We start from the raw sequence: 18,635 nt of genomic DNA on the forward strand, positions 1-18,635 counted from the left end.
GTCTGGAGAAATCTTGAAGACAGGAATGTTAGGAAGTAACAAGAGAGGAGGAGAGTAGGGGATCATGAGCGGAGGGAGAGTATCTAGAGACAAGGTCTGAGATGTAGGAGGGAGCAGTGCAATTGAGGGCTTTGTGTGTCAGAGTGAGAATTTTGTGTTTAATCCTGGAGGCAAGAGGAAGCCAGTGAAGGGATTGGCAGAGAGCTGCGGCAGATGAAGAGCGACGTGCTAGGAAGATGAGCCTGGCAGAGGCATTCATTATGGATTGTAAAGGAGCTAGGAGGCAGCTAGGGAGACCAGAGAGGATAGAGTTGCAGTAGTCGAGGCGGGAAAGGATTAGACAGTGGATTAAAATCTTTGTTGTGTCTTGTGTAAGGAAATGTTTTTAATTTTAGTGATGTTTTTAAGGTGGAAGCGGCAGGCTTTAGCCAAGGACTGAATGTGAGGAGTGTAAGAGAGATCTGAGTCCAGTGTGACCCCAAGACATCGGGCATGTGAGGTTGGGGTAATGATGGAGTTATCAACAGTTATAGAGACATGGGGGGGTGGAGATTTTGGAGGAAGGGGGGGAATAAGGAGCTCAGTTTTGGAGAGATTTAGCTTGAGGTAGTGAGAGGACATCCAAGATGAGATATGAGAGAGACAGTTAGTGACATGGGTTAGCAAGGAAGGAGCTAGTTCTGGTGCAGAGAGGTAGATTTGGGTATCATCGGCATACAAATGATAATGAAATCTGTGGGACTTTATTAAGTAACCTAATAAGGACATGTAGATTGAGAAGAGAAGGGGACTGAGGACAGAGCCTTGCAGTACCCCAACAGAAAGAGGTAACGGGGCAGAGGATGCCCCAGAGAAGGCTACACTAAAGGTACGGTTAGACAGATAGGAAGAGAACCAAAAGAGAGCTGTGTCACAGATGCCGAGGGATTGGAGGGTGTGGAGCAAAAGAGGGTGGTCGACAGTATCAAAGGCTGCAGACAGATCAAGGAGGATAAGTAGAGAAAAGCGGCCTTTTGATTTTGCTGTAAGTAGGTCGTTGGTAACCTTAACAATTGCTGTCTCTGTTGAGTGAAGGGGCGAAATCCAGATTGCAGTGTGTCAAGGAGGGAGTTTAGTGTAAGGAAATGGGATAGACGTGTATATACTAGCTTTTCAAGAAGCTTTGAGACAAGAGGTAGTAGGGAATTAGGGTGGTAGTTGAATGGGGAGGTTGGATCGAGAGAAGGTTTTTTGAGGATTGTTGTGACTAATGCATGCTTAAGAGATGTGGGAACTATGCCAGTGCTGAGGGAGAGGTTGAAGATGTGTGTGAGTAAGGGTAAAAGAGAGGGAGGGAGTAGTTGTGAGGGGATGGGGTCGAGGGGACGGGGTCGAGGGGACGGGGTCGAGGGGACAGGTAGTGAGGTGAGAGGATAGTATAAGGGCAGAAACTTCATCCTCTGTAACAGGGGCAAAAGAGCTAACTTTATGGCTATGTGGGTTTTGGATGATTGTGAGCTTTTGAGGGGGAGGGAGACCGGTAGTATGTTGAGAGATGATTTCATTTCTGATGGAGTCGATTTTGTTGTTGAAGTAGCTGGCAAAATCATGGGCTGAGAGAAAAGTTGTTGGTGGGAGGTGGGAGTGGGCGGAGAAGAGTATTGAATGTGGAGAACAGACGTTTTTGGTTTGACGAAAGAATAGAGATAAGAGTGGAGAAGCAGTGTTGCTTATATAGATTAAGGGCAGAATAGTAAGAGTTGAAGATGAACTTATAGTGAAGAAAGTCAGCAGAACTCCGAGATACCCTCCAGTGTCGCTCAGCAGTACGGGAACATCTGCGTAGGTACCGTGTCAGAGGAGAATGCAAGGGCTAAGGATGAGTGTTTGTTTTCCGAGTTATGGTAGGTGGGGCCAGATTATCAAGGACCGATGTAAGGGTGGAGTTATAGTGGCAGATTAATTCATCAGGACAGGAAAAGGAGGGGATGGAAGAGAGAAGAGGTTCGAGAGACCTAGCGAGCTGTTGCTGAAGTTTGAGATAGTGCATCAATAACTGAAAATCAGATCAAGGGAGTGACCATCTTTGTGAGTGGGAGAAGTCAGTCCATTGTGACAGGCCGAAAGAGGAAGTGAGTTGCAGAAGTTGTTTTGCAGAGGGATTATCTACAGGGAGGTTGAAGTCACCGAGAATGAGGGCAGGGGTATCCAAGGAAAGGAAGTAAGATAGCCAGGCGGCAAAGTGATCTAGAAAAAGAGTTGCGGAGCCAGGGGGTCGGTTTATGACTGCAATGCGTATAGAGAGGGGAGAGAATAAGCGAATCATGTGTGTTTCGAATGTTGAAAATGTGAGGGAAGAGAAGGGCTGTATTTGTTGAAAGGTACAACTAGAGGAAAGTTAAAATACCATCACCACCTCCTTGTCTATTGTCAGACCTAGGAGTGTAGCTGAAGTGGAGACCCCATGTGACAGTGCAGCAGAGCAAGCAGTGTCTGAAAGAGAGAGCCAGGTTTCTGTGAGAGCCAGAAGATTGAGAGAGTGGGAGATAAAGAGGTCATGGATAGAAGTGAGTTTGTTGCAAACAGAGCGAGAGTTCCAGAGTGCACAAGTGAAGGGGGTGGTGGCTCTAGATGCAAGAGGAATAAGATTAAGGTTACCAGAGTTATGTTTTTGAAGTCTATTGAAGGGCACACATGGGTGTGCAGGGCAAGGAAGTTGTGAGGGACCAGGATTGGGGGAGATGTCATCAGCAAATAGTATGAGCAAGAGGGAGAGTGACATAAGATGAGATGCGGTTTTGCAGTAGGAATGTGTGAAGTTCATGAATACAGAAGTAAGGTGAGGTTAAGAGAGATGGGCTAATGAGCAGTGCTGGTTGTGAGGGGTAAGGAGTAATTGAGTAAAGTAGTTTGTTAAACAGACAAAAGGTGGCAAAAAGGAATATGAAGATATTTAGCATTTTTACAAAATAGTCAAACAGTATGTACAACTTAGTATAAAAACAGCACTTGTCCAATTCTTGAATAATTCTTTGTGCCTCACTTATAAATGTTCATTTAAGAGATGTGAACATATGATCTTACAATATTGCTATCTAACCTACATTGCTAAACCCCTGCATTGCTTTCCCCATAGCAGTGTTAAATTTATAGGCCACAGCATTCAGCTGAATGCAATAAATTATATAATGACCTGATCAAAGACAGTCAAAGGCCAATTGGGACAATGTGATTCAGGGTGAGATAAGTTAAAAATAACAGACAATAGAATTTGGGGGAGGCTGTGGTTAAACCATTAGTGAAATGATAAATTTAGGAATTAATACAAGTATTTGCAAGGTTTGAGCATCACATAGATAAAGTCAAAATATCAGCAGGGTAAATACATAATTAATTATACAGACAAATGCAAAAAGAGGCTTGCAATACATATGACACAAAAAACAGGGAAATTTGGCAGGATTTTAATGCAGGGATCAATTCACATACCAAAGAGAGACTTGTAGTACATATGACACAAAAAACAGGGACATTTGGCAGGATTTTAATTCAGGGATCAATTCACATACCAAAGAACCCCTCAGAATTCTATCCCATTCACAATAGCGGGAAAACTCTGGAGACATTTTTCAAGAGAGTTGAGCGTGATCTTTCAGATATTAAAATTGCAAATAAATACCATAGACCTAATCTAACGAGAAGAAAGAAAATAGCTCTCGAGGAGTTGAGGGGAAGAGAGGATATAGTTGTCGGCGGACAAAGGCGGCTCTGTTGTTGTCTTGAATAGAGCAGATTATGTGAATGAAGCAATTACACAATACTGACAACTATGCCCTCCTACATGGGGACCCTACTAGAGCTTTTCAAAGAGAACTGTTGGGTATCTTGGACGATGGTTTGGAGAATGGGCACTTCGATCTTAAAACCTTTGAATTTTTATGTGTTGATCATCCTGTGGTGCCCATTTTCCACCATCTACCAAAGATACACAAATTCTTGAGCAACGTCCAATAGTGAGTGGAATAGGTTCCCTATCTGAACATGCTTCCCAGTGGTTGGATGGTATATTACAACCCTTTGTCACTTCCTTATTTAGTTATCTGGGTGACACAAAATGTGTCATAAATAAGTTGGAAGATATGACATGGGATTATGATTTACATAGGTGGGCCACTATTGACGTAGTGCCATTGTAATAATCAATTCCAAATGCTACAACTGAAGTAAAGATTTGCATCAGAAACCATTTATCCACCATACAGGCTGGTGAAGCCTCTACCCCTCTCGTTAAACACTTTGCCAGGTGCCACAATAAAAGCATACACACTTTAAGATGGCAAGCTATAGAGAGGGTTATGAATCCCCCTAGAGGAGAGGATCGGGATAGGCTGCTGCGGAAGAGGGAGATGTACTGGATTTTCAAACTCCAGACGAGGATTCCTACTGGCTTAAATTCCAAACACGATCTGATTAATTTCTGGAAATAGGTCCCCATGAATACTTTGAGGTGTCTCCCTCTCCTGTGGCAGCCTTGCCCTTACTTATGTATTTACTTATGTATGTATTCACCTATTTATTTATTTGTAGAATTGTTCACTTGATTACTTGCGTTCTTTATTTATATTTATATTGTAATTTTTTGCTAATGTTTTGCCAAGTTACCATGAGGCTTAATTTAATTTATTTCATGTGAGGGTCTAGTTCAATTTTTCTATCACTTATTGGTTTCATCCTCAATACTATACTTCCACTCTATTTGTGAAATTATTTTGTAATGCATTTGTTTTAAAGACCATGAAATATTTTTTTCTCCCCGTGTTGTATGAGTCAACTTTATTATGTATATTTGTTGCTCTGGGAGAATATGTGCTTAGATACCTATATGATTATATAACATGTTTTTTGCATTTGCATTACATGTGTTGTTTGCTATTATGTGATCTAGCAACTCAGGTCCGGTTTCTGATTTGCCTACTTACACTGGGACTTTATTTATTTATTCATCCCAATTAATGTATCCCATTGTTAATACATATTTTTGGATACATTCTTTATAGGGTTAGTGAATCTCCCTTTTGCTATTTATATATATATATATATATATATATATATATATACTAGTCCTAAAACCCGTGTACACGGGCCATTTTTTTGCAGTACAGCGGTCCCATCCCTTGCTCTCTCGCTATATATCCCCTCTCTTTTGCTCTCTCTTTCTCCCCTCTCTTTTGCTCTCTCTCTCCCCCCTCTCTTTTGCTCTCTCTCTGCCCTCTTTTGCTCTCTCTCTCTGTCCTCCCTTGCTCTCTCTTTCTCTCCTCCCTTTTCCCCCTCTCTTTTGCTCTCTCTCTCCCCCCTCTCTTTTGCTGTCTCTCTCCCTCTCTTTTGCTCTCTCTCTCCCCCCTCTCTTTTGCTCTCTCTCTCTCCCCCTCTTTTGCTCTCTCTCTCCCCCCTCTTTTGCTCTCTCTTTCCCCCCTCTCTTTTGCTCTCTCTTTCCCCCCTCTCTTTTGCTCTCTCTCTCCCCCCTCTCTTTTGATCTCTCTCTCCCCCCTCTATTTTGCAGTCTCTCTCCCTATTTTGCGGTCTCTCTCCCACTTTTGCTGTCTCTCTCCCTCTCTTTTGCTCTCTCTCTTCCCCCCTCTCTTTTGCTCTCTCTCTTCCCCCCTCTCTTTTGCTCTCTCTCTTCCCCCCTCTCTTTTGCTCTCTCTCTTCCCCCCTCTCGTTTGCTGTCTCTCTCCCTCTCTTTTGCTGTCTCTCTCCCTCTCTTTTGCTGTCTCTCTCCCTCTCTTTTGCTGTCTCTCTCCTTCTCTCTTTTGCTGTCTCTCTCCCTCTCTTTTGTGCTTTCTCCCCCTCTCTTTTGTGCTTTCTCCCCCCTCTCTTTTGTGCTCTCTCCCCCTCTCTTTTGTGCTCTCTCCCCCTCTCTTTTGTGCTCTCTCCCCCTCTCTTTTGTGCTCTCTCCCCTTCTCTTTTGCGCTCTCTCCCCATCTCTTTTGTGCTCTCTCTCCCTCTCTTTTGTGCTCTCTCCCCCTCTCTTTTGTGCTCTCTCCCCCTCTCTTTTGTGCTCTCTCCCCCTCTCTTTTGTGCTCTCTCCCCCTCTCTTTTGCGCTCTCTCCCCCCCTCTCTTTTGTGCTCTCTTTCCCCTCTCTTTTGCGCTCTCTCCCCCCTCTCTTTTGCGCTCTCTCCCCCTCTCTTTTGCGCTCTCTCCCCCCTCTCTTTTGCGCTCTCTCCCCCCTCTCTTTTGCGCTCTCTCCCCCCCTCTCTTTTGCGCTCTCTCCCCCCTCTCTTTTGCGCTCTCTCCCCCCTCTCTTTTGCGCTCTCTCCCCCCTCTCTTTTGCGCTCTCTCCCCCCCTCTCTTTTGCGCTCTCTCCCCCCTCTCTTTTGCGCTCTCTCCCCCCTCTCTTTTGCGCTCTCTCCCCCCTCTCTTTTGCGCTCTCTCCCCCCTCTCTTTTGCGCTCTCTCCTCCCTCTCTTTTGCGCTCTCTCTCTTATGCTCTCTCTCTTGTGCTCTCTCTCTTGTGCTCTCTCTCTTGTGCTCTCTCTCTTGTGCTCTCTCCCCCTCTCTTTTGTGCTCTCTCTCTTATGCTCTCTCTCTTGTGCTCTCTCCCCCTCTCTCTTTTGTGCTCTCTCCCCCTCTCTTTTGTGCTTTCTTCCCCCCTCTCTTTTGCTCACTCTCCCCCCTCTCTCTTTATCCCCCCTAGTCTGCTCTCTCTATCCCCTTCTTTTTAGAGCTCTCTGTCTCAATCACTCAATGTGCACTCGCCCGGCATCTGGCCCCGCCCGCGTCACACTCGGCCCTGCCCGCGTCACGCTCGACTCCGCACGCACCCCGCCCATGTCACACCTGGGCCCACCCGCACCCGTCGGCCACGCCCACTCGACCCAACGGCCACGCCCACTCCACCACACGCGACGCCAGGAGGAAGACAGTTAGAAGGCCAGGTGTGTTTGTCCTCGTGCGCAGTCTCTACTGCGCATGACAGCTTCTGACAAACACACTTGGCCTTTTAATATATTTTAATATATATATATATATATATTGTATGTTTATGTATATATATATATATATATATATATATTTTAGATATGTGTATGTATCTCAATGTTAAATCCCTTTGCCTGCCTTTTTATTTTTAACAGCTGAGACCTCATATATTTGAGCCCTTATAACATTTTTGTGCACTTATTTAAAACTATTTTTTATTACATAGTATTATTATGAGTGTAACTGTACTTTTAAATGTATTTTTGATGTTTTTTGTGGCACTTTTTTGTTTCACAAAACAGTTAATCAGAGCTCTGAGGATTTGATATCCCAAGTGCATTAACTTAAATTACTCTCAAGCGATTGCGTTTACTTGCAACTTGTAATACGAGCGATACATCCAACGCACGCAAACAGCCATGATAAACCCAATATCACTTGTGCATAACTGTTAGCTCGCCACAAAAAAACAATCTGGCCCTGAGTGTTTTAAATCAGAAAATAGGAAAACACAAACTACCACACCCCATATATTTAAGTGATAAAAAGATTTTTAAATCTTAAAAGAAAATATATTAACATCATCAGGAGCACTCAAAAATAATATGTAATATGACATTCTATTCCCACCTTGCAATAATTAGCAGAAACAATGGTTGTACTGTAGACAGACTGTGTGCTCCAGCTCAGTAGTCCTTACTATAATAAGGTTCTGCCTGCATATTCTACCAGTAAACATTGAGAAACTTTCATCCTTTCAAAAATACATTTACATACTGTGTAAGAATTTCATTCATCTGTGCACACACAAAAACGTTGTTAGAAATTGTATATAAAGATAGAACATAATTTAATATTTAGCATAGGACTTCAGCAGGCAAGTGTTGAAGAGGCATGATTCAATAGTAAATAGTATAATTGAAGAATCTCCTGAAACATTCTTATTTCAAATAAATTTGTGTCTTATGTTTCTTAGCAAATCAGCTTACTTGTTTCCTGTCTGGCTTTCCTTATTGAGCTATCATGCTTGTGGCTTGCTTTATTTTACCAAGGAAAATAAATATTGGATTAAATATTGCTTAGTCCCATCATCTTAGGCCAATTAAGTTGTCCTCTTTTTTTGGCACAAACACAAAATGGAAGTGATTGACATTTTAGAGTATAGTTCTAAGAAAAAAATAATTCTATTTGCTAAGCTTCTCTGCCAACATTCCTGATACACTGTTGTACTATCTGTCTGATTTACAGAAGTTTGAAGACCTTTATATACTCTACAGTTATCATAAAGGAAGCAGTCATCCGCTACAGTGGACATGAAATTAAATTGATTGCGAATATTTATCAGTTTTGCTGTTTGGAAAAAAAATGTAATTGTTGAGTAAAACCAGCTTTTTAAAATCTTTAAAGCTCTCTAACAAACTCCTTTTGAGTGTTTCAAAGTCAATAAAATTACACGGGATTATTGAGACTAATGTTTTTACTGACTTTTTTGATTCGCCCAAGAATTGCGTAAAAGCCTTATCTGATGCTTTGCCATTAATACATTGATTGCTGTGACACTTTTAAATCTGAGTTTGTCACAGTAGTTTATATATATTTGTTTTTAATCTGCTGTGCAGAAAACGGTCTTCTGTCTTAGTTTTTGTTGTGTAGCATTACAGAGAGGCTGAAGGTTGGCAATAATTATTTATTTATATTATTATTTTCTATACCCATGGTCAATTCACAGGTTGCAGTGTGCAAAGCTGGCTGGCTTTCTGCTTTGTACTGTTATTATTGTAGACTAGAGTTAAGAAACTTTGAGCACCTCACACAGTAGAAGTCAAGAAATTAGGTTTTCATTCTGGTTTGGGTATCATTGCTACAATGTTATGTGTTTTTTTTTACAATTAAAAGCTTTACCGGTGATAGGTAACATAAAAAGATACAACAAAGTGAGTGCAAACCTTTTTCCTCGGGAGTGTTTTTCTGTAATTGTGTGTGTATGTATATATATATTGTATATTGTTTTTCTGTAATTGTATGTGTGTGTGTGTATATATATATATATTATATATTGTTTTTCTGTAATTGTGTGTGTATGTATATATATATTGTATATTTTTTTTCTGTAATTGTATGTGTATGTATATATATATTGTATATTGTTTTTCTGTAATTGTGTGTGTGTGTATATATATATATTGTATATTGTTTTTCTGTAATTGTGTGTGTATGTATATATATATATTGTATATTGTTTTTCTGTAATTGTGTGTGTGTGTATATATATATATTGTATATTGTTTTTCTGTAATTGTGTGTGTGTGTGTATATATATATATTGTATATTGTTTTTCTGTAATTGTGTGTGTATGTATATATATATATTGTATATTGTTTTTCTGTAATTGTGTGTGTGTGTATATATATATATTGTATATTGTTTTTCTGTAATTGTGTGTGTGTGTGTATATATATTGTATATTGTTTTTCTGTAATTGTGTGTGTGTGTATATATATATTGTATATTGTTTTTCTGTAATTGTATGTGTGTATGTGTATATATATATATATATATATATATATATATATATAAATAAATATATACAGTATCTCACAAAAGTGAGTACACCCCTCACATTTTTGTAAATATTTTATTATATCTTTTCATGTTACAACACTGAAGAAATTATACTTTGCTACAATGTAGAGTACTGAGTGTACAGCCTGTATAACAGTGTACATTTGCTGTCCCCTCAAAATAACTAAACACACAGCTATTAATGTCTAAACCGTTGGCAACTTTTTCAGTGTTGTCACGTGAAAAGATATAATAAAATGTTTACAAAAATGTGAGCGGTGTACTCACTTTTGTGAGATACACTATATATATATATATATATATATATATATATATATATATATATATATATATACACACACATATATATATATATATATATATATATATATATATATACACACACATATATATATATATATATATATATATATATATATATATACATACATATATACACGTTGATTGGATTATATATATATATATGTTGATTGGAGTAGCCGTGTTAGTCCAGAGATTTAGATATCAAAATAACAAGAGTATTGCATTGAGCAATGATACTTTTTTTATTGGACTAACTATACATTTATAAGATGGCAAGCTTTCGGAAGAATATCTTCTTTTTTCAAGTCTGAAGCAATATATATATATATATATATATATATATACACATATACACACATACACAGTATATATATATGTGTGTGTGTGTGTGTGTGTGTGTGTCATTTGGCAGTTGGCCAGACATTGTTTACATCCTCTATCCTGAGTCTTTTGATCATGATACTAGGCATCGGTTACAGTGTCTTTGCTCATGAAAATAACAATAACAACTCTACAATTGACCTGAAATACTCTAGTTTCTCTTTTAGTTTGACTTTAATGAGACATCCAGACATGTGAGCACTTCCATATGGACCTTTTTAGTTAGTGAATTTATAGTATTCAGTTTCAACTGTTATAAAAATCTTTCAACCTGCATAATATGAACAGTGCAGTGTATAATGAAGCCATTGTAAGGCTATTTTGCTTTGAAACAATGGTTTTAATATATAAATATAATATAGGGAAGGAGAGTGAGGGGAAAAAAGTATATTAACTATGGTTTAACTTTTTTTTCAAGAATGGGTTTAATTAAGTAATTTAAAAAAAAATCTTAGACACTGGTTAAATTACATTTGTCTGGTGCTGTTTTGTCTATATGTTTAAGTTCACTTCTCTCCTTTCTTTTTTTAAACCTCATTAAATATCACCAACTCAAAGGTTCCTCTTGTGGAAAAATCTGTGTGCCGGATTCTGGCTTGGAATTATATAACCTTAAGTGGGACTACGTATGCAATATTGTTTTCTGCTTCATATAACCCCTCTATAGCAAGAAAACCAGGCAAGGAGTCAGGCTACAGTGCGTAGCTAGCGTTTTCAGTGGTGAAGCGGTTAATAGATACAATGAAATTAAGCTGTACTGAAGAACATGTGCTACTCATAACTGCAATAAAATCTGTAAGTCCTTGCGAAGTGTACCGTTTCATTGTAACAGGACGTTTATCACAGAGGTTGCATGCAGCCAAGGAAAGTTTATATATTTGCTTAATGTGTTGATAGTGGTAATTTTGCAGCCTTTCAATTTCTTTAATTTGCTGAACTGTTAAACCACAAAACAGCAAGTCTGAGAATATATTGCAGTTCTTGTCTTAAAATATTGTTTCTGTCCTATAAAAATGGTTGTGTCTCATCTCCTGGAAATATAATTTTCAGTTTTATTCCTAGGGCTTATTTTTCAACTGGTATTTTTCCATAGACTGTTTTTTATTTAAAGTGGGCACCCTTATGTAGCAAATGTTCTTGCTGTAGGCTTTAATCATCTTTTTCTCCAATTTAAGTTACTGTGCATAAGTGGAGCTGGCTCAAGATTTTGCGTTGCCCACGTCCAAGAATGAAATGTTGCGCATCCCAGCTCTCTATCCATTACAATCTAAATCCAACTATAGTTAGAATTTCTGTTTTTTAAAGTTCAGCAGATTGTTGTTTTAGAATAGAACATGCTGATACCCAACTAAATGACCCGATATGCAAATGATTTATCTTAAAAAATAGTATTAGCGTGCATATGCTCTCCCTATGTGCAGCCATTAACAAATGAAGCTTCGGTCCAATGGACCCACTTGGTCTAATTAAAGTGCCAGCTCTGCACAGGTAAAATCTGTAAACAAAATGTAATTTCAATATGAGTGAAAGTACAGGGTAGAATGAGTACAGATGGAGCAGATGCACGTAACCATGGAAAGATAGAGCAACCTGAACATCCTTAATAGATTATGACTCCTTATAGTAAATTAGGAGGAATTTCGGTTGTAAAAATGTAAAGTTCTGCTGGTATGGCAGCATTTTTTGTATGTGGTATAATGCAGGGTAGGCTTAAATCTGCCCCATAAAGGAGCTTAACCTTACTGTACTTCAAATAGAGTAGTGACAGTTTCCACATCTGCTTAGAAAACATAAGATTTCAACACTTCACAGGTGTCTTCTACATATGAAGAAGAGACCTGTGAGGTCTTCAAAGCTTATGAAATAGAAAAAAGAAAAGCCTTGATTTTGTTGGTTCATTAAAAGGTATCACAATCTAATAAAGTCACATCTGCTTATAAATACATAGAAACATAGATGCTGACAGGAGATAAGAACCATAGGCCCAACAACTCTTCCCAATATTTTCTTAAAGTGTAAACTTATCTAGTTTGTAGGATAGCTTTATGCTTATCCTAAGCATTCTTGTAGTAGCCCACAGTGTTTGGCATTACCACCTCTTGTGGAAGTGTATTCCATGAATCAATCACCCTTTTCTTCCTCAAATTACTCCTGAATCTGCTATATGTGCTATCTAAAGCATATAAGCTTATCTGTAGACAAATCCATTATCTGCCAACAATTTTTTTTTTTATTGGAAAAATACATTGCAGTAATCTATCCTTACCCTAAATGGACCCAAACAGTAGTTCCAAAAAAGAAAAAGATACAGATTGAAACCTTGAACAAGGTAACTATTATTTGTTAAATTCAAAACTATATACTGCATTTTCAAGTGTATATGCTTATATTTTGTGGTCAATAGGCTTTAACCCCTTAACGACCACAATGTACCCTGTACGTCGCTTGTTTTTAAAGGTTTTACAGTCATAGTAGCGTGGGTCTCGCCACCAGAGGCAGGGCCACGCTATTATGACCTCCCTTCCGGCAGCTGTCATAATATGGTGAGACCGCGCTATCAAAATCGCAATCCCAATTCAAAGACCAGCGACTTACATGTATTGCAAGAGAACCACATATAAACTGAAAATCGCATGCTCTATCCAAATCTTTGTTTAATTTTGAATTTCATTGCCATTTAAGTGTTTTTGCTAAGAGAATAATACTATAGAAAATGTGTTTATTGTTTTACCTTCAGCTCCTGATTCTGAAGGACACCCACAACTGAGGGTCATGATAACCTCAGCTTTACAGATACTGTGGTTGAGAATCTTATATTGTTATATAGTGAAATAGTAACATACATAATGTTATGAATTGAAAATACATCTCATAACTTAGAGTGTTTAGGTATATCCATTTAGATTGAAGCCAATCATCTCACTAATTCAGCACAATTAAAAGATATTGTGTACGGTATCTCATAAAGATGATCTCCGAATTTTGGTGTCACTGGCGTCTTCTGTATTCATTTCCAACTACAGTTATGTAAATCAAGCTAAATAATGCAACTTCTAATAACTGAATTGTGTTGGTGTTTTGTAGGCTCTCCTCTGTGTACACGACACTGTGGCACAAAAGAGCTATGACCCTGTGCTTCCTCCCATGCCTGATGACATCGATGATGATGAAGATTCAGTGAAAATAATCCGGCTAGTGAAAAACAGAGAACCATTGGTAAAGTATTGTGTAATTGATTATGCAGTTTTGGTTGAATTCATACATTTTACATTAGGCAATTTTAGCAACAGATCCATTTACTATTACTGATTATTATAACTGATTTTGCTTGAAAAACAAATAGATTTATGTAGAATTATATTTTACACTACATATTTATCTTGATAAGCAATCTTAGTTAGAACCTAGATCAGTTAATATTAGTGGGTCTGGTGCTATAAGCAGAATCATTGAAAACAAGGGCCAGAATTCCATGAGCAGCCAAGAGCACTCTAGTTCACATTTATGACTTTGGGCTATGCAGCCTGTGACTACCTGTTCTTTCCAGCATTTTTAAAAAGTAACTAAAAATAAAAAAATGCATACATTGGGAGTTGGCAGAGGGTGCAAAAGTAGGTAAGTTAATAGAAAAAAATACAAACTCTAAGCAATTAGTTATTTATTTTTTCTTTTAGAGGTAGCATTACATTATAATACATAATTGTAAGTGTATTGATTGCCTTTAAAGTTATCAGCAAAAATAGTTAAACAGTAGAATAAAAAAATAGCAGCATGGAATTGTAGCCCAGGTGACTAAGATTCAGCTCTGTGACAAATAATTTGCACATTAAAAATCTCTGTGTAAACATCTACTTTCAATGAAGTACATTACATACAAAGGTGAATATTCTGTAGTATATACCTTGATATTTGACTTTGCTTACTAATTAATTAATTAAGAACCCAAGCGTCTTTGTCTAGTTTGATTTAATTATAAATGTATTTGCTTTTTGGTGAGATTTTAGTAACTACCTCTTTATAGCTAACATGAATTTAAATCCCAGTGTGACCTTTATCCAGACCACAAGTTGTTTAACAAATATGATGACCAAAGATTGAGAAAAGGATAACTAAGGGCAGCCAAAGGGAGGGGGGATGCTTGAAAGAAAGAAGGTGGCTGTGTATTTATCATACACAGAAATAGATACAGATTCCAGAAGCTAGGCTAGACAGCTGGACAAAGCTAGAATGTTAAGTTTCTATTTTTTTTTTCTTTTGCTGGTCTTCTCTCCAGTGTCACTTTTCACACCATCTGAGACTTTGGAAGTGCTGGTTTTCTTTTCTTTCTTTTCTTGGCTACGATTTCCTTGTAGAGAAAAGTCAAATGAACGCACCTGCAGCAGTTGAGTAACATCTGTTATCTACACTATGCAGCCCACGTGTATTTTGTCCAGACATCTCTGCCGACGGTTTCATATAGTAAAGGAAATACGGCAGTCACAGTAATCCTTTTATTGGTTTTTCAGGCAGTGAAGGAGTTAAGACTAAAATGCTGGTTTCTTACATTAAAAGGGTTTTTGTTTAATTTCCTGTTTTCCTGTTTTTTAATGTTGTAATAAAATAACTATAATTGCATTGAATATATATTAGTATGTGTTGCATAAAATGTAATAATGTAGAGATAGGATGTATTTGTAGATAACAAATGCATATATGTAAAGAAATAAAGATAGGTAAATTGAGATACTAAGACTAATTAAAATGTTAAAGATTTTTGCAGGTAACAATTCAAAAGACAGTTGCAGCTGTAGATGTATATCATGAACACTGTTTAAGCTATGGTTGCTGTTTAAGCTGTGGTTAGAATACATGAATACCATATAGTGCATGATAAATAATTCAAAAGTTCTCAGTCAAATTTGAAAAAGTAAAAAAACGTGTTTTGGTAAAGGCAATTTTCTACAACAATATACTATTTTTATATGTTAAATAATTGTTGGTATTGTGTTGCCAAGTTTGTTTGCACAGGTTATTTAACAACATTAAAGGAAGTATAATGAAGGATGGGATCATTTATCAGGTTAGGACTCGCATTCCTAAGACAGTGGTGCCAATGTCCCTTCAGACTGATCCAACAAGGCTGGCAACAATCCCAAGAAGGAACCCCAATACACTTTCATACAATATTCAACACATAACTTTACCACAGACTTTTGGAAATAGATATAACTAAGGTTACTTATTAATACAGGTTCCGATTGATGTAAAAGTTCCAGTTGTGATATCTTACAGAAGCCTACATGGAATTTTTGTGTTGGGTCTTATTTCCATCTATATTCCCTGAATGATCGTTGGGCAGTTATCCTTTCCATTCTGTCTCTGAATAGACCCTGACATGGTTATACACTGAAGACAACTGGTTATATGTAGAGGAAAAAGAAAAGTCCCAAAGCTTTTTTTTTTTTTTTTATGTGGGCAGAACGACAGCTGGTGTGTATGGAGTATTGGGTGTTCTGTGAGGTTAGATGTGAAAAGGGCACAGTTGGCATGCCATGCACTGGGTTGATGTGGGTCATGGGCAGAGTCTAAGTAGACATAGATTAATTTTGGTTATTGGGACATTAAAGGGACAGTGTACTCTAAAATGTGTTTTCCCTTAATTTGTTCCCAATGATTTGTTATACTAGCTGCAGAGTATAAAATGTTTGAAAAAATTATCCTTTAATTTTCTTTTTGTGAATTAAGTAGCTTGATTTGCTCTTTGAAACCGCAACCCATTAAATTAGACTAAGTTTACAGAGAGATCAGACATCCTTATCTTATCACTCTTATGCTTCCCTTTCTTACCTCTGTCTCTATACAGTACAGAGGGCCCGATGCTAAAAAGCTTCCTGGACTGGTGAGATTATTTAAGAATGCTCACCAGTCCTATTTTCCTAGTACGATCCTTACATAGCGTTGTTATGATGAAACTCTGAACATTGGGCCGTAGAAGAGGATTCTACTTTTCCATCTTTGAACTTTTTAGGATTATATCCTTAATTTGTGCAAAGTATTTGCACAAGTATTTTTTTCCAATTGGTGTATATTTTTGTGTGTTGTGTTTTGATTACATTTTGCTTGATAGTAGCAGCTGATAAAATACGGTACAATGTTTAAAAAAAACAAAAAACTGTATTCTTTAAAAACCGTGATTTAAAGGGACACTGCTGAGCACAGCTACAAAGCTACTAGAAGCTACTCATAGTATCACTCTCCATTTTTCCCTGATTATCACAATAACCCAGGACTGGGACTATCATTGGTGACTATATCCCATTATATTTGTTTGGGCCTTGGAATTTCCAAACGTATTGTTTTTAGGATATTTAGCGCCCCCTATTGGGTGTTAACCCTTTGTTCTAGAAGCTACTCACAATGTTATTGCATCTCCTCCTATTTCTGCAGCTGTTTTCTTATCAGTTCTCCTGTTTTAATATCTTAAAGGGGCCAGATACTGAAGCTCCGCCTCTTCATATTGCACATTCACAGATTGGTGATATTGCCATCTTTTTGTCAACTGTATCACTTGCTTGAAGTTTCTTTTAATGAAACAGCTTCTGAGAACTATAAGTGCACATGAAGACTGAGGAAAATGCCTGGTCCATCAAAATATGTCCATAAAAGTGAATGTTCACAGCACTTGTCTTGTAAAACTTAATTCCTTTATTTCATGACAAAAAGATATAGCGATGTTTCGGGATCAATATCCCTTATTCATGCTATCTAATAGCAGTAGGAGCCTTAGAAAGTGTGCAGATAACAAGATTGTGCACAATGTGATAATGGAAGTGAATTGAAAATTTGTTTAAAATTGCACGTTCTAATGACCCAATATATAAAGTTAAAGGGACACTGAACCCAAAAAATGTATTTCTCTTGTAAGATGTATCGAGTCCACGGATTCATCCTTACTTGTGGGATATTCTCCTCCCCTACAGGAAGTGGCAGAGAGAGCACCCACAGCAGAGCTGCCTATATAGCTCCCCCCTTAGCTCCACACCCCAGTCATTCTCTCTGCCTGCTTAACTGCTAGGAAGGGCAAAGAGGAGTGTGGTGACAAAAATGTTAGGTTTTTATTTTCTCAAGCAAAAGTTTGTTATTTTTAAATGGTACCGGTGTGTACTATTTACTCTCTGGCAGAAAAGGGATGAAGATTTCTGCAAGGAGGATGATGATCTTAAGGTATGTTCAGTCTATTTTTTTCTAGACAGAATGTTATTTCTAGAAAAGGCTGGCAATATCCCCATGAGGGAAGGGTAAGCTGTATTCAGACACTTGGATAGGAATTTCAGCTTGCATGAAGGGCTCATTAGTTACTGGTGACACTGTTTGGTAAAAACGTTTTTGTTTATTCAGTGAATGATGCAATTATAACGTTTTTTTGAAGGGACTAAAGGGGTCATTGTGGCTTGTTTTTGAGTTTTCTAACCCACATGGTTAATTTAGAGACACTCTAGTGTTTGTCTGTTAGGCCTCAAAACATTGAGTGAGGTGGGAGGGGCCTATTTTCGTGCCTCAGTTGTGCAGTTTCTTTTCCTCTGACACTTCTAACTGCTTCTCCAGAGGTTCCTGCCGTGTTTGAGAGCTGTAAAAGAAGTTTTTTCCCCCACAAATTGTTCTGAAGGGCAGGTAGGAGCCACAGCAGAGCTGTGGCAAAGTGCTGAAAGTCTTTTTTACTGGTTTTGATGTTTTTTCAATCTGGTTTTGCCATTAAGGGGTTAATTGTTTATTTGCATAGCTGTGCAAAGTTACTAAGGCTTTATGATACTACTGTAAAAAATTTGTTATGTTTACAGCTTTTTTACACTGTTTTGCAGAATTTGTGCAGCTTATTTTCTTTTAAAGGCACAGTACCGTTTTATTTCTAAGTGTTATTTACTTTGATTAAAGTGTTTTCCAAGCTTGCTTGTTACATTACTAGCCTGTTTAACATGTCTGACACCAAGGAAAATCCTTGTTCAATATGTTTGGAAGCCATTGTGGTACCCCTCTTAGAATGTGTCCCAATTGTACTGATATGTCCATAAACTATAAAGAACATATATTAGCACTTAAAAATAGAGCAATAGATGATTCTCAGTCAGAAGTAAATGAGGGTTTAGCATCTAGCTCTCCCCAAGTGTCACAACCAGTAATGCCCGCACAAGTGACGCCAAGTACCTCTAGTGCGTAAAATTCATTTATTTTACAAGACATGGCCACAGTTATGAATACAACCCTCACAGAGGTTTTATCCTGACTGCCTGGTTTTCAAGGAAAGCGGGACAGCTCTGGTTTAAGGAAAAATGCTGAGCAGTATGACGCTTTAGTAGCCGTATCTAATATGTCCTCACAATGCTTTGAGGTAGGGGTGAGGGATTTGTTATCTGAGGGAGAAATTTCTGATTCA

At 38.0% G+C, this 18,635-nt stretch overlaps 1 protein-coding gene across 1 annotated transcript in view; it reads left to right on the forward strand.

The window, feature by feature from the left end:
* Nucleotides 1-18,635, forward strand: part of MPP7 (MAGUK p55 scaffold protein 7) — a 1,181,171-nt gene that overhangs the window by 832,519 nt on the left and 330,017 nt on the right. The window contains exon 8 of the mRNA XM_053713897.1: nt 13,310-13,441. Within this exon, the coding sequence (XP_053569872.1) occupies nt 13,310-13,441 (132 nt within the window). The remainder of the gene's footprint in view (nt 1-13,309; nt 13,442-18,635) is intronic.

This window comes from Bombina bombina, chromosome 5 (assembly GCF_027579735.1).
Source record: "Bombina bombina isolate aBomBom1 chromosome 5, aBomBom1.pri, whole genome shotgun sequence".
Taxonomy (NCBI): Eukaryota; Metazoa; Chordata; class Amphibia; order Anura; family Bombinatoridae; genus Bombina; species Bombina bombina.